Source organism: Myxine glutinosa, chromosome 10 (genome assembly GCF_964187855.1).
Source record: "Myxine glutinosa chromosome 10, kmMyxGlut1.1, whole genome shotgun sequence".
Classification (NCBI taxonomy): Eukaryota; Metazoa; Chordata; class Myxini; order Myxiniformes; family Myxinidae; genus Myxine; species Myxine glutinosa.
Genome location: NC_136270.1, coordinates 88,917,605 through 88,944,036, shown reverse-complemented (window position 1 = coordinate 88,944,036; position 26,432 = coordinate 88,917,605). Strand labels below are relative to the sequence as shown.

At 45.5% G+C, this 26,432-nt stretch overlaps 1 protein-coding gene across 2 annotated transcripts in view; it reads right to left on the bottom strand.

Annotated features, from left to right (window-relative positions):
• LOC137433595 (SUN domain-containing protein 1) overlaps window positions 1-26,432 on the bottom strand; it is a 56,491-nt gene that overhangs the window by 6,642 nt on the left and 23,417 nt on the right. Inside the window, exons 1-11 of one of the 2 annotated variants that reach the window (XM_078785851.1) lie at window positions 23,151-23,192; window positions 22,670-22,922; window positions 20,977-21,048; window positions 20,745-20,824; window positions 19,938-19,993; window positions 16,336-16,390; window positions 15,739-15,833; window positions 9,195-9,362; window positions 9,013-9,105; window positions 8,507-8,673; window positions 5,007-5,310 (exon numbers count right to left, since the gene is read on the bottom strand). In XM_078785851.1, the coding sequence (XP_078641977.1) occupies window positions 8,542-8,673; window positions 9,013-9,105; window positions 9,195-9,362; window positions 15,739-15,833; window positions 16,336-16,390; window positions 19,938-19,993; window positions 20,745-20,824; window positions 20,977-21,048; window positions 22,670-22,922; window positions 23,151-23,184 (1,038 nt within the window). In that variant the 5' untranslated portion in view covers window positions 23,185-23,192 and the 3' untranslated portion in view covers window positions 5,007-5,310; window positions 8,507-8,541. Of the gene's footprint in view, window positions 1-5,006; window positions 5,311-8,506; window positions 8,674-9,012; window positions 9,106-9,194; window positions 9,363-15,738; window positions 15,834-16,335; window positions 16,391-19,937; window positions 19,994-20,744; window positions 20,825-20,976; window positions 21,049-22,669; window positions 22,949-23,150; window positions 23,193-26,432 lie in introns of those variants that run through there. The other variant, XM_078785852.1, reaches the window with a different exon arrangement.

The window sequence follows — 26,432 nt, the reverse complement described above, 5'->3', positions numbered from 1 at the left end:
ATCGACTCGCTGCTCGGTGGAATCACCTCCTACGCGCGAATCGTGCACTGCGCCCATCGCGGGCACAACCCGACCAATCGCTGCTCGGTGGAATCACCTCCTACGCGTGAATCGCGCACTGCGCCCATCGCGGGCACAACCCGACCAATCGCTGCTCGGTGGAATCACCTCCTACGCGCGAATCGCGCACTGTGCCCATCGCGGGCACAACCCGACCAATCGCTGCTCGGTGGAATCACCTCCTACGCGCGAATCGCGTGCTGCGCCCATCGCGGGCACAACCTGACCAATCGCTGCTCGGTGGAATCACCTCCTACGCGCGAATCGCGCACTGCGCCCATCGCGGGCACTACTCTGTGGGGCCGGCGATTCTGATCGCTGCTCGTTGGAATCACCTCCTACACGCGAATCGTATGCGATTCCCCTCGCAGGCCGTACCCTGCGAGGCCGGCGGCCCCGATTGCTGCTGGTCGGAATCCCACCTACGCGTGGCTACTCAACGAGGCCGGCGAACTCCGCTGCCCGGAATCGCCTCAATGCATGAAGCTCGCTTGGCAAGAGGCTCGCTTGGCACCATTCGAGGACTCGCCGCAGCACGGATGAGTTTCTAAGGACGTCGAGCGGGACCTTCATAGACTTTCACAGCGCTCGGGCACTACCGGGGGAAGGTCGCATTAAGCTAGATGATCATATACCATAGCGCGATGTATTCTATATGACTAACTATGTCTAACTCCGGACAAAACACGGCCCGAAAGCTATCGAACGAGACGCTACTTCAGGACGTGATATGTATTCGATGCTAGTCGATTCGCATTAAGCTAGATGATCATATACCATATGTATTCTATATGACTAACTATGTCTAAACTCCGGACAAAACACGGCCCGAAAGCTATCTAACGAGACGCTACTTCAGGACGTGATATGTATTCGATCCTTTGGCCCGAAAGCTATCAAAAGAGACGCTACTTCAGGACGTGATATGTATTCGATCTTTTGGCCCGAAAGCTATCAAACGAGATGCTACTTCAGGACGTGCAGTCTATCGCTGTCAAGCGTGCTCGCCCACTCGACTCGGCGTGCTCGCCCACTCGACTCGGCGTGCCGCACTGGTTCAACGGGCCGAGCTCGACTTTCGGTTTTCCCTCAAACGCAGTGCGCCATAGATAATACAATCCACTCGTCGGCCGGGTTCGTATTCAGTACACCAATCTCGAGCCCGCTCGAATGCTGGTGCCCAATGGACGCGAGACTATAGATTTCGGTGTGCCACTTTACTCCGTCTGGGGATACCGCTCAGCTGGAACTCCGCTCCAGGAATCCGAGGACGGGGCGAATCGCCGTCAAACCCGCCCGCACGCGCCCGAACCAATTGATGACGTCATCGACTAATCACGCGTTTGCCCTACTGCACCATTAACGTAATTGCCTGCTTCACGCGCTTGCGTCATCAGAGTTCGTCTACCTTGGTACCTCTACAGATAGCGGAAATACTCAACCTGACCGCCCCAGCACGAACGTGCGTGTCATAACGTGGCGGCATTCGAGGGCGACTTGCCAACATCGAGGACTTATGCCGTTAATCGATAAGACCAGGAGGCATTTGGGGACTTATGCCGTTAATCGATAAGACCATGAGGCATTTGGGAGTACACGGTGACCCCATGAGATGGTAACATTGAGCGTTGCGCCCGACTCCCTTGTCTCCTGAGCAAGCCACGAGGGCACCGTCCTGCCTGTTCGCCCTTGACTCTGGGCTTGTTGCTTCTAGGACAGGGCTCTTGGCTCGCCTCCACGACACATTTCGAGACTGCGAGACGCCTCGCCCGGCCGCTGCCTGATTCCATTTCCCTCTGACCCAGACTGTGAAGGTCGCTCGACCTCGGTACGCGGCGCGCGGCTGCTATCTCAAAATAAAAAGGGGGGGGGGGTGGATGTGTGAGGGGGTGAGATGATGGACAATCCATCCAGGACATTCTCTCGCTTTGAGTCCATGGACGTTCTCTCGGTCGCCGGTATAGCCGATCTTCTTCTCGGTTTGTCAATGGGACAATCCATCCATCCGGGACATCCTCTCGGTATGTCAATAGGACGGTCATTGGATGGACAATCCATCCGGGACGTTCTCTCGGTAGCCGGTATAGCCGATCTTCTTCGATCCTCCGAGCACTGTACTGCAGGACAGGATTGCCGTATGCATCGTGGAGGTTCTGCGCGCTTCGCTGGGGAGGCGCGTTTCGGTCGTTTTGTGCGTCGTCGTAATCTGCCATACTCGGTTGCGGTTCCCACGCCGACTGCAGTTTGCCGGTCGTTCAGGCAGCCTTCGGAGGGCGCTCGTGGCAAACGTATATTTGCCGGAGCTTGTAATTCGTACGTGCTGCCGTCAGAGGGCGCTCGAGTCTCGTGAGAAGGATCGCTGCCAACGGTAGTTTCACGGGCCGAAGCAAGAGTTTGTAATTCGTATGAGCTGCCGTCAGAGGGCGCTCGAGTCTCGTGATTTCAAGAAGGGCCGCTGCCGGTATCGAGTAACTCTCGTTATGGCTCCGAATGGCTCTCATCGATTCTCTCATCGACCTAACATGGATCGACCATGTACCCTTGGGAGCCTAGTCAGGTACAGACTTACTGTAATGGACTTACTGTAATGGCTTCCTGTCATGTAATCTTACTTACTGTTACAGCTTACTGTAAAGAGGCTTACTGATTTACACATCGACACATCTTCCTGTAATGTGTTGCATTGCGACGAATGGAAATTCGCTCTTCGACAAGGTACAACTTATCCTATCTAGCTACTGTGCCGACGACCCCACTGTAAGACTAGACTATTGTGACCCACGGGCCCATCGTCTGCCGGTATCGGACATGACTGCTAACCAGGCTATGAGTGCGCCTAGGGAACATCTGCCGTCCCTCCCTTCGCCTCATAGACCCCTGCCTGAAGGCACTGAGGTGCCCCTCCGCCACCTTCCTCCAGCGGCTACTCCGAAGCAGGGGACTCCGGGCTTGGGGATGTCGTACCCGGTAGTTTCCGAACCTGTGCTGGCAGGGTAATTCGCCACCCTGACCGCTATGGATGGACCGACTGACCTGTAATAATAATAATGGATTTATTTTATATAGCGCCTTTCAGGAAGCCCTAAGGACGCCCTTTGACAGAGTGCAAAACATAATGCATAGCGAAACATAAAACAATTGCACAAAGACAAGAATCAATAGGGAAATATTTCTTTGACACCCCAATAATAATATAATGACTTCCTCAATCAATTAATGCTGACGCGCGTTCGCTTCCTGCCTAGCGGCAGTATAGTTCTAACGGCGGGGAGAATGTAGTGAAAATGTACCAAAGTTGAACCCAGGTGTGATGCTCACTTAAACCGCTGAGCGGCGTCTATAAGACCTCAGACGTCCGCGACTCAAGGCCACTCCTGCGACATGCGGCCGGTGCTCAGGGGACTTCTCCTGTGACATGTTACACCTAGTAGACTCGCTAACGGTACGCCTGCATAGAATATTAAGCTTGCTTGCATTGAATGTTATGGATTGACCTATGTGATGCCAAACCTTATTCCTATTGCATTTCCTGTATTTACAGAATGATGTCATGGTCTTAATGGAATTAAACCAACAGATGGACTAAAGTTGTGGACTCGATTGGTTTTTCACAACAAGCCAAAGAGGAAGAACTCTTCCCTCCCCCCCCCCCCACCCCCAATCGCCCGAGTCTCCTTAGGTAGGTCTCACACTGTGAGCCATCGAGGCAGAACTCTTCCCCCATCCCCACGCCGCCCAACAACCATCGCCCGAGTCTCCTTCGGTAGGTCTCACATTGTGAGCCATCTCAGCAGAACTCTTCCCCCCTCCCCATGCCCCCCCCCCCCAATCGCCCGAGTCTCCAAAGGTAGGTCTCACACTGTAAGCCATCTAGGCAGAACTCTTCCCACCCCCCTGCCTGAGTCTCCTTAGGTACGTCTCACACTGTGAGCCATCGAGGCAGAACTCTTCTGACCCCCCTGCCCGAGTCTCCTGAGGTCGGTCTCACACTGTGAGCCATCGAGGAAGAACTCTCCCCCCCCCCCCCCCCAATCGCCCGAGTCTCCAAAGGTAGGTCTCACACTGTAAGCCATCTAGGCAGAACTCTTCCCACCCCCCTGCCCGAGTCTCCTGAGGTCGGTCTCACACTGTGATCCATCGAGGCAGAACTCTTCCCTCCGTCCCCACGCCCCCCCCCCCCCCAATGGCCCGAGTCTCCAAAGGTAGGTCTCACAATGTGAGCCATGGAGGCAGAACTCTTCCCGCCTCCCCACGCCGCCCCACCGCCCCCCCCCCCCCTAATCGCCCGAGTCTCATGAGGTTGGTCTCACACTGTGATCCATCGAGGCAGAACTCTTCCCTCCTCACCATCATTGATGTGAAACTTTCTGTGAAGACGCCCCAATCCGTGCATGCATTGCAACCACGCAAGATCTCAATAGCATTTGGGGTCCATTGGGGGCAACGAATGTTTCACAGGCTTCTGGCGCTTCTTAAGAAGAAGAAGTTGGCTGAGGAAGGTGATGTCAGCTGACTTTCAAGCAGATGGAAGATGTCGTCGGACAAATGAAATGATAGGGCAAGCGAAGGAAGCCGAGGGGTAAAAATGCCCATAGTAACTCCATAACTCAACTAACTCATCTTCTCTTCTGCCTTGAAAATAGCAAAACAGGGACAGCTGTAATATTTTCTCACCAGATTGTAACTTCTGGCGTTGTTGTCAGTTATGGGATGGAGGAGTAGGTTTGCAGATGTTAGCTACAATGGGCCCACGCTATCTAGTTATGGACATTGTGAACTAAAATTATATTATTTATAAACTTTATAAATAACAAAATATGTTGGTCTAAAAGGGATTTTATGATTTATTTCACTCCAAGATGATCACAGTTATTTAATAGTTAATATTTCCCACATACCCTGTTCCTCACCTACTCTCCGACCTGTCCCACCATATTCTCTCTTACCTTGATGTGGAATCCTTGTCATCCTCCCACAACCCTTGCCCTTCTTCCTCCTTTGAAAACCACGAAAACCACGAATTCTCCTCTTCCAAAAACTCCAAAACCCTTGGATTCCCACGCTTGGGTTTCTGAGCAGGCTTGGGTCACAGGTGTTCTCTTCAGTCGTGCACTCCTCTTGGCAGGACTGCACATCCCACCATAATAGGGTACGTTGATGTTGCGCAGTCGACCCATCCACACACCTCCGGTTTCTGGTCGGGTGAACGCCACCTGAGCTGAACCTACGAACAGAGGGTTCAATTGATCACTGACTCCACCTATGTCGTTACCCAGTTTGGATGAAAATTTATAATATGGTAAGTACCAGGTGAGTGTTCATGTACACAATGGTATACTGTTTTCAAAAGGAATCAAAATAGAAAACTCCAAGCAGAATCCTCTCCCTAATGAGCTTTCTTGGGCCCAGGTATTGGATTCACAATTTGGGATCATCTCATCATCGACCTTACCTGAAGAGGTCCTAGATCTGAAGAAGATGAACATGTTGGATGTAGAGGGTGAAATGGGGGAAAAAAAGAAAAACAACCACAACATTAGAACACCATTAAACAAAGAACCCTCTCGTCATCTCTATAAATATGAGGAATCTTCTTAATCTCCCACCTGGGTCAAACAATTTCAATTATATCTCGATTCCTCTTCCTTCCACAACTGTTCATTTTAGTTTTTATTTCTCTTCTCATCTCTCACACACACACACACACACACACACACACACACACACACACACACACACACACACACACACACACACACACACACACACACACACACACACACACACACACACACACACACACACAATCGAGTGCCAATTGGGCGGCATTCTCAAGCTTCGATATCGGAGTAGTTTTGAGGTTTTCATCCCAGCGATTGTTGTCTGGTTATTAATTACTGCATCTCTTATTTAGAAGTCTGCTGATTTGGGGGAACCCCCATGGAGCTCCCCTGATCCCCTAGGAGGGCCCCTGATCCAAAATAGGAAAATATAAGAATGGGCTATCCTGCGGACCATCGAGTAGAAGGGTGAATCAGGTTTCAGAGCAATTGGTTGGTCAATAAGGGACAGGTAAGGATAGGAAGCCGAAGGGGGTAACCCCCCTCACCCCCTGGAAGCCCCCATGATCTGAAATCAAAAAAAATCAAAGCATGAATGATTGTGCGGGCTACTGTCTTGTATTCATGTGTGAAGTTTCAAAATAATCAGCCAGGTGATAATGGAGTAGCAAGAATAGCAAGAAATTAAGATGACCGGATGTACCGACGGAAGGACACCTGGACATCACAACCCGTTTTATAAGTTCATCTTTTCAAGTTTTGAGATGCAATGACCAAACGATATGCATGTAATTACTTTCCACGTTAACTAGAACAGCACTCTTCGAAGTCGTGACGTCGACCAATATGCCTCCGCCCACATTATTACATAATTATACATACTTGTACCAAGTTTGATTTAAATCTCTTTTCAGCTGTTCTGAAGTATCACATTTTACCTGACATGACCTCTGACCTTTGATGTCACAATATAATCAGTTCATCTTTTCATCATCGTATAAACTTGTGCCAAGTTTGGTCAAAATCCCATCACTAGTGCACAAGTTAGCACAGTAACAGAATTTTTACCGAAAGGGACCCTCTGACCTTTGACCTCTTAACCCCATAATGAAATCCATTTAATCTTACATCATTACACATACTTGTACCAAGTTTGACTTAGTTCCCTTCAGGCATTCTTTCATTATCGTGATAACGAAAACATATTAGACTGACCTTTTGACCTCTTGACCCGAAAATCAAATCAGTTCATCTTTGCATCATAATACAAACTTGGACCAACCTTGGTCAAAATCCCATTACTGGTTCACACGTTATCATGGCAAGACGAGTTTTCCCGAACATGACCCTTGACCTTTGACCTCATGACCCCAAAATCTAATCAGTTCATCCTTAAATCATATACATACCTGTACCAAGTTTGACTTCGATCCCTTCAAGCCATACTAAAGTTATCGTGGTAACGTAAACCTATCACGGACACACGGATGCACGGATGGACGACCCGAAAACAAAATGTCTCCATAGTGAGGAATAAAATTCTTAGAAGAGGACGTCATTTAAAAATATATAGCACCGCAAAGCGGGCGTAACCCCTCAGCCCATGCATGGTGGAAACCAATTTCAAGATGGCTGCTGTGGCGGCCACATTAAAAAATCGCAGCGCGCCCATTTTCGAAAGGAACCTTCCTCTACTGAACCCCAACACACACTGCAAAAATGGATTTAATCGAACAAGCCATTCTGCTTGAAATTGACGGAAACCAATTTCAAGATGGCTGCCGTGGCGGCCATATTGAAAATCGCAGCGCGCCCATTTTCGAAAGGACCCTTCCTCTACTCAACCCCAACAAACACTGCAAAAATGGATTTAATCGGACAAGCCGTTCTGCTCGAAATTTACGGAAACCAAAAGTTGATGGACGCCCGGACGACAATACCCCTTAGCCCAATTTGGGCTGAGGGGTGAAAATGGAGCACATTGTACATTATTCACGAATAATCTTAAAGTGCGGTATGGCGCTGTTTTTGTACGTTTGGGTTTTTACACATGGTTTGTAAGAATTGAGATTAATTTCTGAGAGAGTAATGCGTCATATCCTACCTGAGGTCTGAATGCATGAATGAATGAATATGAATGTCATATCCTACCTGAGGTCTGTAGGTGTATATCTAAACTCATTACACATGAGCAATTGGCCTGCAAATCGCAAACAAATTCCAAACCTGCATTGTTTCAAGGTTTGAATATCGCAAAATTGAAGGGCCCGATCATGATCACTGTATAAATTGTCCAATAATGATTCGGAGAGCCCTTTTCTGAACCTGTTCCAATTCCTTACTTTGGCAGATTGCGAGACCACCATTCCAAACTGGAATGGCATACTCTAAAAGTGACCTAGCATGGCCTTTATAAATGGTAATCAAATCTTCCATGGGTAAGTTAAACTTTTTGATAATTTTCAACATAAACAACTTTACATTTGTCCTGGTGACAATATTGCAAATGTGAAAGTTTAACTTCAAATCAGCTGAGATAATACCTAATATTTTCATATGTTCAACCTTCTGCAGTACAGTCGCTTGGAGAGCAAATTGAGGCCTTGGTGGAAGTTGTTTCATGAAACAAACTTCCATGAGGGCAAACTTATCCATTGAGTCGCAAAGGTTTCAGCTAATTTTCCAAATTGATCAATCAAGGATTTTGGCCTGAGTTTATTCCAAACTGGTCTCAAAGTCTTCGGGATCGGGACAACAATTGCTTTTTTCCACTGTACTGGAACAGTTCCCTCTTTGAATGAAGAATTTAAAGATTTCCGTTAATGGGGCACGAAATTCACAAGCAAATGCACCAATCAAACAGTAACATTAATATGTAAACGTACTCTGCAGCCTTTCGTGAATGCTGATGTAAACATGATCATCCATCTCTCATGCCGGAGCGATGTCCTGCTCCATGAACTTTGAAGCTGTACAATGTTGTGTAGTCAAGGTGTCCCCAGTTGTTGAGTAGTTTCACCTTTATGATATTGAAAGGACTTTTCGGAACCACCTACATGGGAAGTCACAAAGGAATCGGGGAGAGAAGAGTTGGATTTATAGTTTTCATGAAACCTGTGCTGAAAACAAGCTGTTACTTTGAGTTGTTCATGAATATCTGAAGAACAATTTTGAGGAAATGAGCACACCAACTACCTAATGAGATGTCCAACTGGAGCTCATTCCCATCATGTGAATACGTAGACAAAACTCCCATCACCTGGTTACCTCACTGGTGATTTAAAGCATACCAATTCAATGAGAGGATTTCCTCTCTGTGCCCACCTGAAACTGTTATCAACCGTGATCTTATCAACAGATTTCCTCAATAAATCACATATTGATCCCTCACCTGCACTTTAAACCTCTGCACTGGTTCACCATGCATCAGGTATTTATGTATTCCAAGCGAAGTGGTGTGTCTGGGCTGTCCACTTTCAAATCCCTGCATACAAACACACAACATGTCAAGGTGATGGCATTTCTTGGTGCACCTTAAACACACCGTTTAAGCTCAAGGAAAGGTTGACATACATAAACCGCAAAGTGCTTTGGAGCACTGATGATGCTTCCAGTCGGGGATGCTGAGACTGGAAGGTGCTCGATGGTGAAGGCCATTATTTTCACCCTCCTGGACAGTTTGATGGTCACCTCTCCACTTCTCCCTTCTGCTGCCCAACAGGAGTTGAGACAGACGTCAGGCTGTCGTGGGAATGTGAAGATAGACAGGGTGAAGTGAAATGGGATAAAGAGACAGTTTGATTGCTGTAATCCACAAAACTAGTCAACTCTATTGTGATTAAAACCTTCACCTGCAGTGACCTTTTCATTCATAAACATTTACAACCTGCAGCTTTCCAAAACGAAATGTTCAGTTCATACTCTGTTTTAAATGTATATTGGTAAAACAAGATGGCTATTCGTGAGAGCATGGATTGGTTTACCAAAGGTCGTCGGTTCAAAACCAGCCAAAGGTGGGATCTGGAAGGATTTTGGATTCTTTGGAGCTTCTGGAAACCGAACTTGTTTCAAGAGAATTACTTTATCTGTTTCTGATAAAGGGACAATCGGCCCATCCAACTTTTGTCATTCAGTCAATGTTTGGTGTTTGATTGGAAATAACCTCAGCTTGCATCAGCTCCTTGTAACTTGGCAAGGTCCACAGCTGTGACTTATGGTATCAGTGTGGATGGTAGTGGGTCTCGCCAGAATGGTATGACTGATAGAGGTTCAAGGCAGATGTAAGCAACATCTGTCTGCACTTGGATCTTTAACTCTGCAGGCAAAAATGTGAACTTCGCAGGCAGTGTTAGTGCTGCTGCTGTTAGCATTTTGGTTCTCCTTGCCCGAACTATGTTGGATGGTCAGGTTGAATCTTACTATAATTCACCAAATGTCCATCCGTCTGTCTGTCTGTCTGTCCGTTCGAAGGTACCGTAAAAACCGCTGAACCAATCGCAACGATATTTTGGGTGGGTAATCCTGGGATCTCCAGGAGTAAAATAGGCTATTTAGTTTTCCCAATTTCAGCTTTGGTCTCCAGAATTCTCAGGTTTGGACTCCCGCATAATATTCGCGTTCGCATAACGTTCATTGTGACGATGTTTCCATTGTGACCACTCGCAACGGTACCTGCCCTACAGGCGGGGCTTCAATTGGGAGGCCCAAATGAAAAGGCTAAATATCAGAAATTGAAGGCTTTTTTCTTTCAAACGATTTATATTAACATCCGTTAAATCTCGATCGGTGCAGCCGTTTGTGCGGCACCCGGGAAAATAACGTCATGCTGGATCAAGTATCAGCAGGATGTGGCAGTGTGGAACCCAGAGCCCCAGATGGCCTCTCCTCGGAACCGGGTGGGCTTCCCAATCCTTCTCTTCTTAAAATGAACAAACCGTTGTGCCGCTCTGTTCATCTTCGTGATGTCATCAAAAAAAAACTTATTCCTCTCTCTTCGTGATCATGACAAGATTCCGTACAATTTGCCAAATTCAGAGCCAGAGCACTGCTTAGCTGCAGGTTTGTGTTCTGATTCATATTTCAATTCATGTTTGTGCTCAAAATATAACATTCAATTGAAATTAAGTAGTTCCGCATTCAAAAACTGACGTCTGTAGACAGACCGACAGACAGACAAATTTAACCAATTGCTGAACTCTGCTTTTCGCTTGGTGCTCGCAGGGTAATAACCTTGTCCATTGCCTCAATTTGCGTTTTTATTTTACTTTCTCCACTGATCTTTCTAATCTTACTATAATTCACCAAATGTCTGTCCGTCTGTCTGTCTGTCTTTCTGTCTGTATGTCCGTCTGTTCCCAGGTACCGCAAAAACGGCTGAACCGATTGCAACGAAAATTTGGGTGGGTAATCCTGGGGACCTCCTGGAGTAAAATAGGCTATTTGTTTTCCCAATTTTTCAATTTTCCAATTTCCAATTTTTCCAAACACTATAGAATAATATTTACCGATATGAACAGTGATGTGGCTTTTATTGAAATTCTACAAATACTGTTTAGAATTTGATGATTTGCGTGTGATATGATTTCACAGATGTTTTTATAAATCGTTTAAAATAAAAAAGCCTTCAATTGCTGACATTTTGCCTTTTCATTTGGGCCTCCCAATTGAATCCCTGCCCGGAGGGTGGGTACTGTTGCTGGTTGAGACAATTTACCAACCCAATGAGGTTCCATAGCACCAAGTTTTGCCGAAGTCTGAATGTAGCTCAGTGGGTCATCATCTGTATAAACAATGCATTCAGCACCAAACAAATGGTCTTGAAACTTTTCCTTGACAGCCCAAGTCAAAGCAACTAGTTCCAACTTGAAACTGCTGTCGTTTTCCATATTCCTCTCACTGGGCCTCAAATATCGGCTCACGTAGTTAAGCACTGCCCTGCCAGTTTCCTATTCCAGAGACAATACTGCTCCTGGACCATTGTGATTAGCATCGACTTTAAGAATGTATTGTCTGGTAAAATCAGGATGTCCAAGACCTGGTGCCATGGCAAGTTTCCGCTTCCATCCATGAAAAGCATCATCACAGGAACTATCCCAAGCCTTCGTACCACATCCAGTACGAGGTTTTCACTTGCCCTTCTTCCCAGGTTGAATACCCTGCAGCAGAGAATGACGAGGCAGCTATTTTCACAAAGCCAGGTACAAACTTGCGATAATAACCGGCCATACCCAGAAAACCACGTAGCCCAGTCTCTGTTTTTGGTATGGGCCTCATTGTCACAACACTCATTTTATCAGTGTCAGGGGCAACACCTTTTTCTTAAATTTGATGGCCAAGTTATCTGAACTGTTCTTTAAAAAGTTGACAGTTTTTACGCTTTACTTCCAGATTAAATTTTGAAAGTCTCGTAAGAACCATATCGAGTCTTTCTTGGGTTTTATCGAAAGTTGTCCAAAATATCAGAATATCGTCCAGAGAAATAAGCAGTCTGGAAATTCTCATCCCCGAATATCTTGTCGAGAAGCATGAAAGTTCCCTCAGCAGAAACAGAAACTTCTCCACCTTGTCCGGAGAGAAGGACACAGAGTGCAGGAGCAGCTGGGTACGACTGGGTAAGGTGGATACGAGAGCGCTGGGTTTGGGACACAAGATTTTGTTGAGGCATTCAGCAAAACAAAACAAAACAAACAAACATTCAGAGGCAAACACACAGTTGACGCTTTCAACTTCTTCACGTGCAGTGTCAGCTGTGTAGGGAGGGGTTGGAAGGGGAACAAACACCAGAAACGTATTTGACCAGACGACACCAGGATTTGGAGGATGGAGACAGGTTTCAGAGTTCAGTTGTGAGAGTAGAGAGATATTGTTTCCTGGCTCTCCTGAGCGAAGACACACTTGTTCCGAGCTTTGTGGAAGGAACTTGGATTGCCTTCAGTTGGATTTGCCTTCCATGAGCAAAGCCTTTGACACTGTCCCTAATATAAATGGCAGCAACTTCCTCAAACAACGCAAGCAAGTTTTTAACTGACATCTTTGCTCACGTTATGAGAATTTCTGTCAAGTCACTTTAATACATCTCAAGGCATTTGACCCAAAACACCAGGAACAACCGTTTTGTGCTGGTATATAACCAGATCTACAACATCTTTTGAAACTAGGAAACCAACATGTCAAGCTTATCTAAATATTGCCGATAGAAAGTTTCTGTAATGGTTGAAACTTGAGCGCCATTTTTGAATAAACAATGGAGCTTCACACAACCGACATCCAACATGTTTTCTGGACTTGTCCCCATCACTCTGTTAAGAATTGAACCATTCACATTGGACTCACCAGTGCCACCAATGTTTCACCACTCCAGGCTCTAGTAGTTTAACTTCCTGGTCAGACAGTTATGCCGAAGATGTCCGGCTTTGCCACAGGACCAACAGGAATGAGATTTCCCTTCCTTGCCCTCCTTCAACCCAGCAAGTAAATCGTATATCTGCTGTTGTTTAGCGATGATGTCTTCCTGTTACTTCCAGGTGTCTGGCACAACCCCATTTTCTTGAACAACAGCAGTTTTTTTTTAGTGTCATTTGGGGTGGAATCTCCCAGCCAATCAATTACGGCATCTCGGAGGTCCAAAAATGACAGGTTTGGCTTCTCTTTGGTCAGACAACGTATCTCCCTTTGATGTACATCATTTGTTACAGTTTTCGACAGCTGACCCTTCAAAGCTGGCTCACGCAGGTGACGGTTGCTAAAAGATGGGCAGGCCTCAACAATTTTGACGTACAGTTAAATGAGATCGAGGGAAACAGTCAACAAATCCTGATGCGGCTGCTGGCAGTACGAGTAGAAGCGATGTTGAACCGATGATAAAGAGCCCCACCCCAAATACTTTTCTCAGAGTCTTAATGATCTGGCAACTTTCTAACATCCTCGCTTCTTGCCAAAATTTCTTGCCGAGCTTGCCCGGCCAAATGTTCACACAGAAAAATGGTAAACTCCTCATCCCTCAATTTCCGAGCATCAGCTGTGCACTTCTAGTGGGTTATCCACTCCTCAAGAGGAATACCACTGTCATGAACTGGTCTGTCCTTGAATCTGGTGAGATGGTCGCCGGTCACCAACACAAGAGGCTCTGGTACTGTCAGGAATTCAAGGACGCCCCTTGTTCACGTACCTTCAGCCTCAGGGTCTCCAACCCTAAAGACAGGGCCTCCATCGCTTTGCCACCCTCCACCATTGATGTTCTTGACAGCGATACATGATGACATTCGGTCAATTAGTCAACCCAGGGGTTCCTCAGTTTCTTCGGTCCATTCAGTCATCCAACTTTCACTTGAGAATGGCTTAACAGATTTCAATGAAAACTCTCAGGAAGAAAACACAACCACTCATCCCCCTCCCTACGATGATTCCCAATCTCCACAAATCTAAACTGGAATCTACCAATAGCAATGCAACTTTCTCTGCTTCTGATGCCACCACCATACTCATTTACATTAATAAAAACGGACCGCCATATTGGGAAGCCACTACATCGGGTTATTTTCTTATGAGCACCTCGTTAATCATCTTCAAAAAGAGTGTTATAACACCCAAGCACCCAGTTTTCATCATTGCAATCTGTTGGAGGTCCAGGTGCATGCATGCAAAGCTTGGGGCCAGTAGGTTTCATGGTTTTGGAGTTATAGAGGAGACAGACGGACGGACGCCTTTTATTATTATATATGCAAGCAAAAATGGTCGAATTTCCCTCTTTCCCTCTGCACTGTTTTCTCCATATGTGGGGGGTGGCGGACTGATGTGGAATGGCACTTCATGGAGAGGAAGATGCACGTGACCTCAAAAATTCCTCTCAGGTGCATACGTAAATCTATCGCTTGTCTATAAGTTTGGTAATCCCTTCAACAAAGTGACGGGTCTTATGGTACTGCCGGATCCCGCTATTCGCGGTTCCGCTATTTGCGGGTTCCACGTACTTGCGGGTGATAAAATGCGACCTGATTCTCTATTTGTGGAAAAGTGTCCAGTGTATTCATTTTATTTATTTATTAGCAGCCGTATTCCGCAAAATCGTGGGTTTTTTTTCCCTATTCCGGTCGTGTACCGCGAATTCGCGGTTTTCAGAGGCATTGAAACAATGCCGCGGCATACATTCACGGGATTTTCATCGACCTTCGTGGATTAATCGTCGACATTCTCTGGATTTTCGACACCATACGCAGATTTTGCCTCGCCATTTGCGGTTTGGTCCTCTCTATTTGCGGATTTTTGCAATTCGGGAACCTATTCCCCCTTTTTCCATTGAAACAATGCCCCGCTGTTCGCGGTTTTGCCATTTGCGGATTTTCCAAGAACGTGTCCCCCTCGAAAATAGCAGGATCCGAGGGTATATTATTTTTAGTTTATAAAGAAAATAAGAGGCAGGGCAGAAATCAGTCAACCATTGAGGCACTTTTTTGGGAGAGAGAACTCACCAACAAGCAGAAACCTTCACGTCATAGCAAGGGGGAGAACCCTCTGGATCTCAGTGGCGAGCCTCCAACCCACTCTCCACCTTCCACCAGTGGATTGTTTTATTGTACTAAGGGGTGATTTTTTTGTTGTTTCCTTTCCATTTATTTACAGTACAGTACTTTATTTACAGTATTGCAATGTACAATACAGAATATATAAAGTGTGTGAATTTACTTAAATGCGATGCATTTTATGTGGCAAATGAACCAAATCAACCCCTCCTCTAGCAAATGAACCAAATCAACCCCTCCTCGAGCAAATGAACAAACTAACCCCCATTTACATTGATTGTTAAGAGATAAATTGATCCGTTTAAAATAATTTCACTTCATCTCGTATTTTCAAGAACGTAACCACAACGTTAACCGACGACCGATCCGAAACCTAGTGGACCCAAACTTTGCATGCATACACCTGGACCTCCAACAGATTGCAATGATGAAAACTGGGTGTTTGGGTATTATAACACCCTTTTTGAAGATGATGGGCTGGAAATACGTGTGTGTAATTGTAAACAGATAGGAATGTCACATTAAAACAAGATAGAAATGTTAAATGAGAGCAGATTTGTCGTGAACATCAACACATTTACCGAGTTCGTTCAGCATACCCGTATGATATTCTGCGGAGGATTGGAGTATGGCACCACAAATGAAAGCAAATAAATGTAGCTCTTCATATTTTCGTGATCGAGAATACGTCCACCTGTTCGGGGGATTGGGGTGTGGGACAAGAAAGGAAATATTGTCACATTAAGCATTTGGCTGTTACGCATACAGCATTGTTTAAACCTTAAACATCAAGTATTGCTTAAACCTTCATCAAGCAAAGCATATTCGGGGATGAAACCTCGGTCCATGCACAACTGGTCTAGCTTAAGACCGAGGCAGATGGAGTTAAACTACTGTTTTATTATTTATTATTGTCATTCTCCAAAGGTTGTCTCTACCTTTCCCTATTGTTGTTCTGTAAAAGTGAAGGTGTTTGGGTGTAAATGTGATGACACTTTGGGAGTGACATCATCATGTTACTTTCTGTGCAATTTGCGGGACATCTTCCCTGATGTTCAAACAGTCTCATGTAAATCATTACACGAGGTGGTTTGCCATTGCATTGTGATAGGGGCAGGAATGCGAAATTAGTTCGCTTATTTCTGGCACTTGTAACAAATGAACTTATTAATAAAAGGAAATTAAACAAAATGTACCATTTGATTCCGCCGCAAAGTTGTATGTCCAGTTAATGACTTCAATATCAGCCATCTGTTCAAGGGAGACAAACACAACGTGAACATTTCTTATTATTTTTTCATTTTCATTTTCTGCTTCATCATTGTTTGTTCTTGTATCCATTGCTTGGTTACTGTTTATGACGACACGAATAATGAGAGAAAAACTACATCTGAAGAAGATTGCTTTATGTTTTCCTTGTTAAGGTAAGTCTGACACGAAGCAAGGCTTGGGCTGGAAATACGTGTGTGTGTGTGTGTGTGTGTGTGTGTGTGTGTGTGTTGGTGTGTGTTGGTGTGTGTGTGTGTTGGTGTGTGTATGTATATGTGTGTGTGTGTGTGTGTGTGTGTGTCGGTGTGTGTGTGTGTCGGTGTGTGTGTGTGTTGGTGTGTATATGTGTTGGTGTGTGTATGTATATATGTGTGTGTGTGTGTGTGTGTGTGTGTGTGTGTGTTGGTGTGTGTATGTATATGTGTGTGTGTGTGTGTGTGTGTCGGTGTGTGTCGGTGTGTGTGTGTGTATGTATATGTGTGTGTGTGTGTGTTACTATCTCCATAATTTATGTTTTAGAAGGTGGAACGGAGTCCTCCCAGGATTCGAAGTATCCACCTTGGCTTCTGTGAAGGATTGTGATTCATGGGCTAAGTTGTGAAGTTGTGTTGTTCTCAGAGTTTTGTTCCAAGATGCACTTCTCCCAATGAAGGGTTAATAATTATCAAGGGGTGATGGGTGGATGAACACCTCTCCCTATAAAGGGTTAATGGGTGGATGAACACCTCTCCCTATAAAGGGTTAATGGGTGGATGAACACCTCTCCCTAGAAAGGGTTAATGGGTGGATGAGTACCTCTCCCTATAAAGGGTTAATGAATGGATGAACACCTCTCCCAATAAAGGGTTAATGGGTGGATGAGCACCTCTCCCTATAAAGGGTTAATGGGTGGATGAGCACCTCTCCCTATAAAGGGTTAATGGGTGGATGAACACCTCTCCCTATAAGTATAAAGGGTTAATGGGTGGATGAACACCTCTCCCTATAAAGGGTTAATGGGTGGAAGAACACCTCTCCCTATAAAGGGTTAATGGGTGGATGAACACCTCTCCCTATAAAGGGTTAATGGGTGGAAGAACACCTCTCCCTATAAAGGGTTAATGGGTGGATGAACACCTCTCCCTATAAAGGGTTAATGGGTGGATGAGCACCTCTCCCTATAAAGGGCTGATGAGTGGATGAGCACCTCTCCCTATAAAGGGTTAATGGGTGGATGAGCACCTCTCCCTATAAAGGGTTAATGGGTGGATGAGCACCTCTCCCTATAAAGGGTTAATGGGTGGATGAGCACCTCTCCCTATAAAGGGTTAATGGGTGGATGAACACCTCTCCCTATAAAGGGTTAATGGGTGGATGAACACCTCTCCCTATAAGTATAAAGGGTTAATGGGTGGATGAACACCTCTCCCTATAAAGGGTTAATGGGTGGAAGAACACCTCTCCCTATAAAGGGTTAATGGGTGGATGAACACCTCTCCCTATAAAGGGTTAATGGGTGGAAGAACACCTCTCCCTATAAAGGGTTAATGGGTGGATGAACACCTCTCCCTATAAAGGGTTAATGGGTGGATGAGCACCTCTCCCTATAAAGGGCTGATGAGTGGATGAGCACCTCTCCCTATAAAGGGTTAATGGGTGGATGAGCACCTCTCCCTATAAAGGGTTAATGGGTGGATGAGCACCTCTCCCTATAAAGGGTTAATGGGTGGATGAGCACCTCTCCCTATAAAGGGTTAATGGGTGGATGAACACCTCTCCCTATAAAGGGTTAATGGGTGGATGAGCACCTCTCCCTATAAAGGGTTAATGGGTGGATGAGCACCTCTCCCTATAAAGGGTTAATGGGTGGATGAGCACCTCTCCCTATAAAGGGTTAATGGGTGGATGAACACCTCTCCCTATAAAGGGTTAATGGGTGGATGAGTACCTCTCCCTATAAAGGGTTAATGGGTGGATGAACACCTCTCCCTATAAAGGGTTAATGGGTGGATGAACACCTCTCCCTATAAAGGGTTAATGGGTGGATGAACACCTCTCCCTATAAAGGGTTAATGGGTGGATGAGCACCTCTCCCTATAAAGGATTAATGGGTGGATGAGCACCTCTCCCTATAAAGGGTTAATGGGTGGATGAACACCTCTCCCTATAAAGGGTTAATGGGTGGATGAGCACCTCTCCCTATAAAGGGTTAATGGGTGGATGAGCACCTCTCCCTATAAAGGGTTAATGGGTGGATGAACACCTCTCCCTATAAAGGGTTAATGGGTGGATGAGCACCTCTCCCTATAAAGGGTTAATGGGTGGATGAACACCTCTCCCTATAAAGGGTTAATGGGTGGATGAGCACCTCTCCCTATAAAGGGTTAATGGGTGGATGAACACCTCTCCCTATAAAGGGTTAATGGGTGGATGAGCACCTCTCCCTATAAAGGGTTAATGGGTGGATGAACACCTCTCCCTATAAAGGGTTAATGGGTGGATGAACACCTCTCCCTATAAAGGGTTAATGGGTGGATGAGCACCTCTCCCTATAAAGGGTTAATGGGTGGATGAACACCTCTCCCTATAAAGGGTTAATGGGTGGATGAGCACCTCTCCCTATAAAGGGTTAATGGGTGGATGAGCACCTCTCCCTATAAAGGGTTAATGGGTGGATGAGCACCTCTCCCTATAAAGGGTTAATGGGTGGATGAACACCTCTCCCTATAAAGGGTTAATGGGTGGATGAACACCTCTCCCTATAAGTATAAAGGGTTAATGGGTGGATGAACACCTCTCCCTATAAAGGGTTAATGGGTGGAAGAACACCTCTCCCTATAAAGGGTTAATGGGTGGATGAACACCTCTCCCTATAAAGGGTTAATGGGTGGAAGAACACCTCTCCCTATAAAGGGTTAATGGGTGGATGAACACCTCTCCCTATAAAGGGTTAATGGGTGGATGAGCACCTCTCCCTATAAAGGGCTGATGAGTGGATGAGCACCTCTCCCTATAAAGGGTTAATGGGTGGATGAACACCTCTCCCTATAAAGGGTTAATGGGTGGATGAGCACCTCTCCCTATAAAGGGTTAATGGGTGGATGAACACCTCTCCCTATAAAGGGTTAATGGGTGGATGAGCACCTCTCCCTATAAAGGGTTAATGGGTGGATGAGCACCTCTCCCTATAAAGGGTTAATGGGTGGATGAACACCTCTCCCTATAAAGGGTTAATGGGTGGATGAGCACCTCTCCCTATAAAGGGTTAATGGGTGGATGAACACCTCTCCCTATAAAGGGTTAATGGGTGGATGAGCACCTCTCCCTATAAAGGGTTAATGGGTGGATGAACACCTCTCCCTATAAAGGGTTAATGGGTGGATGAGCACCTCTCCCTATAAAGGGTTAATGGGTGGATGAGCACCTCTCCCTATAAAGGGTTAATGGGTGGATGAACACCTCTCCCTATGAAGAATTCATCAATAGAGAAATTGCTTTCAAGTGACTTTTGCCATTAAATGAACAAAACAGATTCCTCCCTGGTACTCACCAGATTGTTCTGGAACTGGACAGGAACTAAAGAAGTCTCATGGTGTGATTTGAGACCTGATGAGGGAGAAAAATAAAATACGTTAAATTTTTCAATTTATAAATGGACAATGAAAAAAAAAAAGCACAATATGTGATGAAGAAAAAATGAAACAGTGATGAGGAATGGATGGCAGCATAACCCAGAGGTTTAGATACTCTCTTCCGAGGTGTCTCGCTTGGGTTCCAATTCTGACGCAGCTATAAACAACCGTCCTGGTGTTTCGGCAGGACAAGACACCAATGTGTGCCGTCCCTCACTTGCACTTCAAACTGGGTGTCCCGTCTGCCAGCACTAATTGGTGGCCGTGAACGATCTCACGGTGTTCTTCGTGAAGAGCAGGTGTTGTATCACCAAGACCCTGAACAAATTACTAATTAATGCACCAATTGACTGCTGGGAAAGCAATGGCAAACCACCCGGGTTAGCACGTGCCAGGAAACTGATTTGTCAAAAGCAACTCTCTGTAAAGAGTGTGGTACATGTTCTCGTCAACAATTAGGAAAAGGCGATGAGGTGTCGGGGACTGAGTCGGCAAACTTGTGCCGGTAACTTGGCCAGATCCCAAGTCCCTGCCCCGACCAGAGCACCACGTGGCCCAAGTGACGACCTCTCCACGTTGGGTCTCAACCACAAAAATGTCCACTTGTCGTCGGGGAAGCGACGCTCTGCATACGACCAGGACAGGAATGGGTGGGTGTATGCGGAGTCCGACATGGACGTGCAGTTGAGTTGCCTGTGTAATAAGTTAGCGAAAATGTCACTTACGCAGGTGAGCAGCAACATACGTCGTTGAAACCGTAAAAACCAGGGACATCAGGATCAAGAGGCACACAATGGTCCAGGACCTACAAAAAACGGGGATCATCAAGATATGGTGTTAGTGTACGAAATGTAAGATGCTGGATGGTCCAAGAGACCAAGATAACACAAGAGAATATCACGTTCTGCATGGAAATGAAACATTATCACTCCTTTGATATCATGACTGCCATTGTACTGTTGTGGGCTTGAACATCGTCTGGTGCGGTGTTCGAGGGCGGCCTCCACTGGTGAGATTAAGCTGGATGTCCTGCCACTCACGGGAAGATAAAAAAAAATCATCTAATAATATTAATAATAATAACTAGAACTGCCACTTTATAACTGTTGGCAGTGATGCCCGGGTACCACAAGACGTCCCACTTTGTCACAACCCCACATTGATCGGACACGTGACACCTGGCCTCCTCTTTAAAAAATTGGATGCAAATTTGGATTTAAAATTCAATTGAAAGGAATCAAAAAAACTCTGATTCAAAATACATTTGAAAAATGGCTGCCAGAAAATATGACCAATGACACTTGAATTATCATATTATATTCCAAAAGACTCGATGATGTGTGCGAAGTTTCACATCGATGTTGTAAGCTGTTCTGGAGAAGATAATATTGTAGGGTTTCTTCTTCTTCAAATAATTAAAACATTCTGGCTGCCGGATCGTGCAACCGATAATATTGAAATTTTAAATGTGTATTCCCCTTGACGACTCATTCTAACATGTATAGTTTGACTTCAATAGCTTAAACCGTTTCAATTTTTTTTTTAACTCAGATTCAAATAATTAAATAATTATGGTTGTCAGACCACGTGTCCGATTAGGAACCGCCTTTGGAGACCATTTTTCCCCACAGAGCGGGGGCTGGCCTTTTTTTGGGCACCGTGGTCCCCTTTTGTGAAGCAATCTTTTACAGCTGGATGCCCTTCCTGCTGCCAACCCTGTTGGTCGCCTCTTACGACACACAGGGAATTACCAGTGAACCGGTGCTCAATTTGCCGACCTCGGAAGGTAATGAACAGGCTGAGTCAACCCCCCTGGTGTTAATTACGGAAATCGACCGGGATTCGAACCCAGGATTCATAGGATCCCAAGCCAGCACCCTAACGACTGAGCCAACACCATGCTATTATGTGTCCGCTCAGGATGAAATATAAAACTTGTATTCCGATTGCTCGCTGGATCATAATTTTGAAGTTTCACATTGATCAATGAAGCTGTTCAATAGACAGAGTTTTTAAAAGATTTTCGTTTAATCTAATATGGCTGCCAGACCCTGTGACCTATCAATTATTTGGGAACACCATGGTATCCCCAAGGCATGGAGAACATATTTGTGAAGTTTCCACTTGATCTGTCCAGCTGTTCTGGAGGAGTTGATTTTTTAAGGTTTATTTTTAAAAAAATCAAAGCTGCCAAACCATGTGACCTATGACATCATCGCCAAGAAACCTTTGCTTCATCATCGGGAGGCGATCATGCCTGTAAAGTTTCACCTCGATCTGTTTAGCCGTTTTGGAGAAGAAGAGTGTTTAGAGATTTTAGGGGTTTTATGTTCAATCCAATATGGCTGCCGAACCATTTGGCAGATGACATCGTCAATTTTTCTCTCGACCAATTTATCACTAGATCCGGTTCAACAAATTCCATACTGATCAGATCCCAAGCTGCAATGGGCCCACGCCATCTCATTATGGACATTGTGAACTAAAATTATATTATTTATAAACTTTATAAATCACAAAATATGTTGGTCTAAAGGGATTTTATGATTTATTTCACTCCAAGATGATCACAGTTATTTAATATTTAATATTTCCCACATACCGGGTTCCTCACCGACTCTCCGACCTGTCCCACCATATTCTCTCTTACCTTGATGTGGAATCCTTGTCCCCCACCCACAACCCGTGCCCTTCTTCCTCATTTGAAAACCACGAATTCTCCTCTTCCAAAAACTCCAAAACGCTTGGATTCCCACGCTTGGGTTTCCCAGGTGTTCTCTTCCGTCGTGCACTCCTCTTGGCAGGACTGCACATCCCACCATAATAGGGTACGCTGATGTTGCGCAGTCGACCCATCCATGCACCTCCGGTTTCCGGTCGGGTGAACGCCACCTGAGCTGAACCTACGAACAGAGGGTTAAATTGATCACTGACTCCACCTATGTCGTCACCCAGTTTGGATGAAAATTTATAATATGGTAAGTACCAGGTGAGTGTTCATGTACACAATGGTATACTGTTTTCAAAAGGAATCAAAATAGAAAACTCCAAGCAGAATCCTCTCCCGAATGAGCTTTCTCGGGCCCAGGTATTGGATTCACACTTTGGGATCATCTCATCATCGACCTTACCTGAAGAGGTCCTAGATCTGAAGAAGATGAACATGTTGGATGTAGAGGGTGAAATGGGGAAAAAAAGAAAAACAACCACACCATTAGAACACCATTAAACAAAGAACCCTCTCGTCATCTCTATAAATATGAGGAATCTTCTTCATCTCCTAAGTGGGTTGAACAATTTCAATTATATCTCGATTCCTCTTCCTTCCACCAGTGTTCATTTTAGTTTTCATTTCTTATTACACACACACACACACACACACACACACACACACACACACACACACACACACACACACACACACACACACACACACACACACACACACACACACACACACACACTTAATTAATTGTACAGTATCGGTTGTTCCCAAACTTAAATAATTTAAAGGATTGTTGTAAATTATGTTAATTTTACAACATCCCATATTCAACTTTATTTAAATTGTAAACCTGAAACATAGTTTCTCCACCTAAAGCAAGAACCTTAACCCATAAGCAATTGACTAGTTCCCCGACTGCATGGATCATCAGCTGGGCACCGTTCTTCCTCGAGGTTTCGATCCTTTCAGCCCAGGACCTCTCCAAACGGCGGATCCACAACCTCGATCATGGATCCACATCAATAAATGACACATCAGTAGATCCACAACCTCAGTTGCGTCCAGGCAGTCAGTCAACCCATCAATGTAAAATCACTTATCCCAACTTTACTTGCAATAGGATTTAATGTGTTATCATATATTTATAACTTTCCTTACACACTCGATAATGTGATAAGATCATTAAATCATTCACATCTTACCCTTAAACACATCAAATCGACCAACACACACACACACACACACACACACACACACACACACACACACACACACACACACACACACACACACACACACACACACACACACTGACACTCCAACACTCTCTCAAACCACTCCCATGTTCGTTTTACTTTTCAATCCTCATTCACTCTCCTGAACTCTTTCCCGAGGACCTCCTCCCAGATCCATCACTGAGTGTTCAGGTTTTTAACATCATCTCTCATTAAACCGAAAGTTCTCAACATGATTCTCATTCCTTCATTTCCACCAAATTAACAACATGGCTTCCCCTCACTTACCGGAGCATTCTGGTACTCACTCACATTGCTTCTTCTAAAAATGACTAAAACCCAATTTGTTCGAGCAACTCGTCCCTTAATTACAACAATCAATTGTGACGTCACCAATGATATATTGCACTGTCGTGCTTACGTCACAATACTTTTTTATTTCCTTTTATTTTCGTATATTAAAGAGTCAAGGCTATTATGACGTCATGGAGGCATCATTTTCAAATTTCACGATAAATAATAAAAAGTGAACAACCTTCATGTAAAACGTTTCTGTTAATAACACAATTGAGTACATAACATTAGAAACACCTTTAAAGCATGTACTGCATGAGCCAGGTATGTTTTACTGAGTTTAAATAGTTATATTTATGGAGGTAATCAAGGCATCCCTTTGCAAACACTAACAAACAAACTTACCCATACACACTCCAAAAAGTGCTCTTTTGAGGTGAGACGTCTCCGAAACCGTCCGACACGGGAATCCCGCTATGTCTATTGATTACGTACTATTAGAACGGGAATTGGACCGTGAGTACGACTGCTTACTGACTTATCATTGCACCTTGACTACGTCTATTAATTAGGTATATTAATAACGGACTGTTGGAACATACGTTTTACACATGTACACCTTTAGAGCCCTTCCATCCTTTCATCCCCTTAGACCTTTTAAACTCCTTTCGACCATTTTAGATCGAACTCCCGGTCCAACTCACGTTCAAACGGTCCAACTCACCTTTAAACATTTACAACCTTGAGACACCTTTTGACTTACCCATAAGTCACTTGAAGACACCCTTGAGACATAACACCATTACACCCTTTTTTTTTACCCGAAGACGGTGTAGACCCTCAAAGCCCTTTAAGACCTCGAAGACCTTGAAGACCATGTAGAGTTAAGTTTAAACCCTTCATAACCCTAAGATCCCTAAGACCCTGCAATACCCCTAAGAGTCTTTATAACTCTAAGACCCATCACACCCATGAGACACCTCAGACCCCTTACATATTGTCGCGCAACTCCGATTAACATCAGAGTTGCGGATTGCCGATCACGAAGGCTTTAACTCCCGAGGCGGAAACTCAATGGCGGATTCCAAAACCAAAAGCCCCAAGCACGCGGAATGGTGGGGAACGGCGAGAGCCCCGCAGCCTTATCTATAAAATCAACCACCCGGTAAACTGCGTTCAGATATATGTACAAAAATAATATAAGGGTTTATTGGGAAAAGCATGGACAGGAAAAAGCACGCGCCGGTAATAAAATATCCTACTTCGGGATCCCGCACACCAGATATCAAATACAAACAGGGGATGAATTAACAAAAAGAACGCGTCATGTATCGTGTAACCGCGGAGCTCGGTCTTATCTGCTCTCGTTGTGTCATCCGTCCAACGCGGCTCCAAACTCCGGCGTGGAGGAATCCTCCGTCCACCTCGCACGCCCCGCTAGGCCCGAGCCAACGCCCTCGCCGCTGCACATGAGGTCCGTGCACCAAGCTCCAAAGCACCACGAGGTCCCACAGCAGGACAGCGAGCTCCACTCGGGCTACACCTCAGCCCAACTCGGTTCGGGATCTCTGAACTGCGCTGCCAGGAATCCAACTGTGAACGACCACGGATCAACTGCGCTGAACTGTGAACTGCGCACTGCAAAACCAACTCAGGCTCTCTGCACTTGGGATCTGCCAACTCTCCTCGTGCGCACCTCAAAACGAACTGCCCGTGCGCACCTCCTCTCGACTCGACTCCAGGAATGTCACTGCTTTCTCAACTCAACACCAACTCCTCTGGACTCCACTCAACTCGACTCCGCGCCAGCAATGTCACTGCTCAACTGCACACACCGAGTCTCAACTCACTCTCTCTCCACTCAACTCAGTATCTGCCTCGAAAATGGCGCTCGGCTCTCGGTATAGCCTCGGCCGGTGACGTCAGCTCTGGCGCGCTGCCAACCAATCGGTCTCCTCCACCGACTCGCTCAGGTCACGCCCACTGAGCCACTCTCACTCCCGTCCCCTATTCCTTGTTTTGTAGTACGTACTACGTGAGGTGGATAGGCCTCTCGGAGGTGTAAATGGTGGCCGCCATTATTGGCGGTGTCCTGGCCTGCTTTCTTCCGAGGTCATGTCGGGGGGGGGGGGGGGGGGGAGGGTGTTATTAGTGTTGTA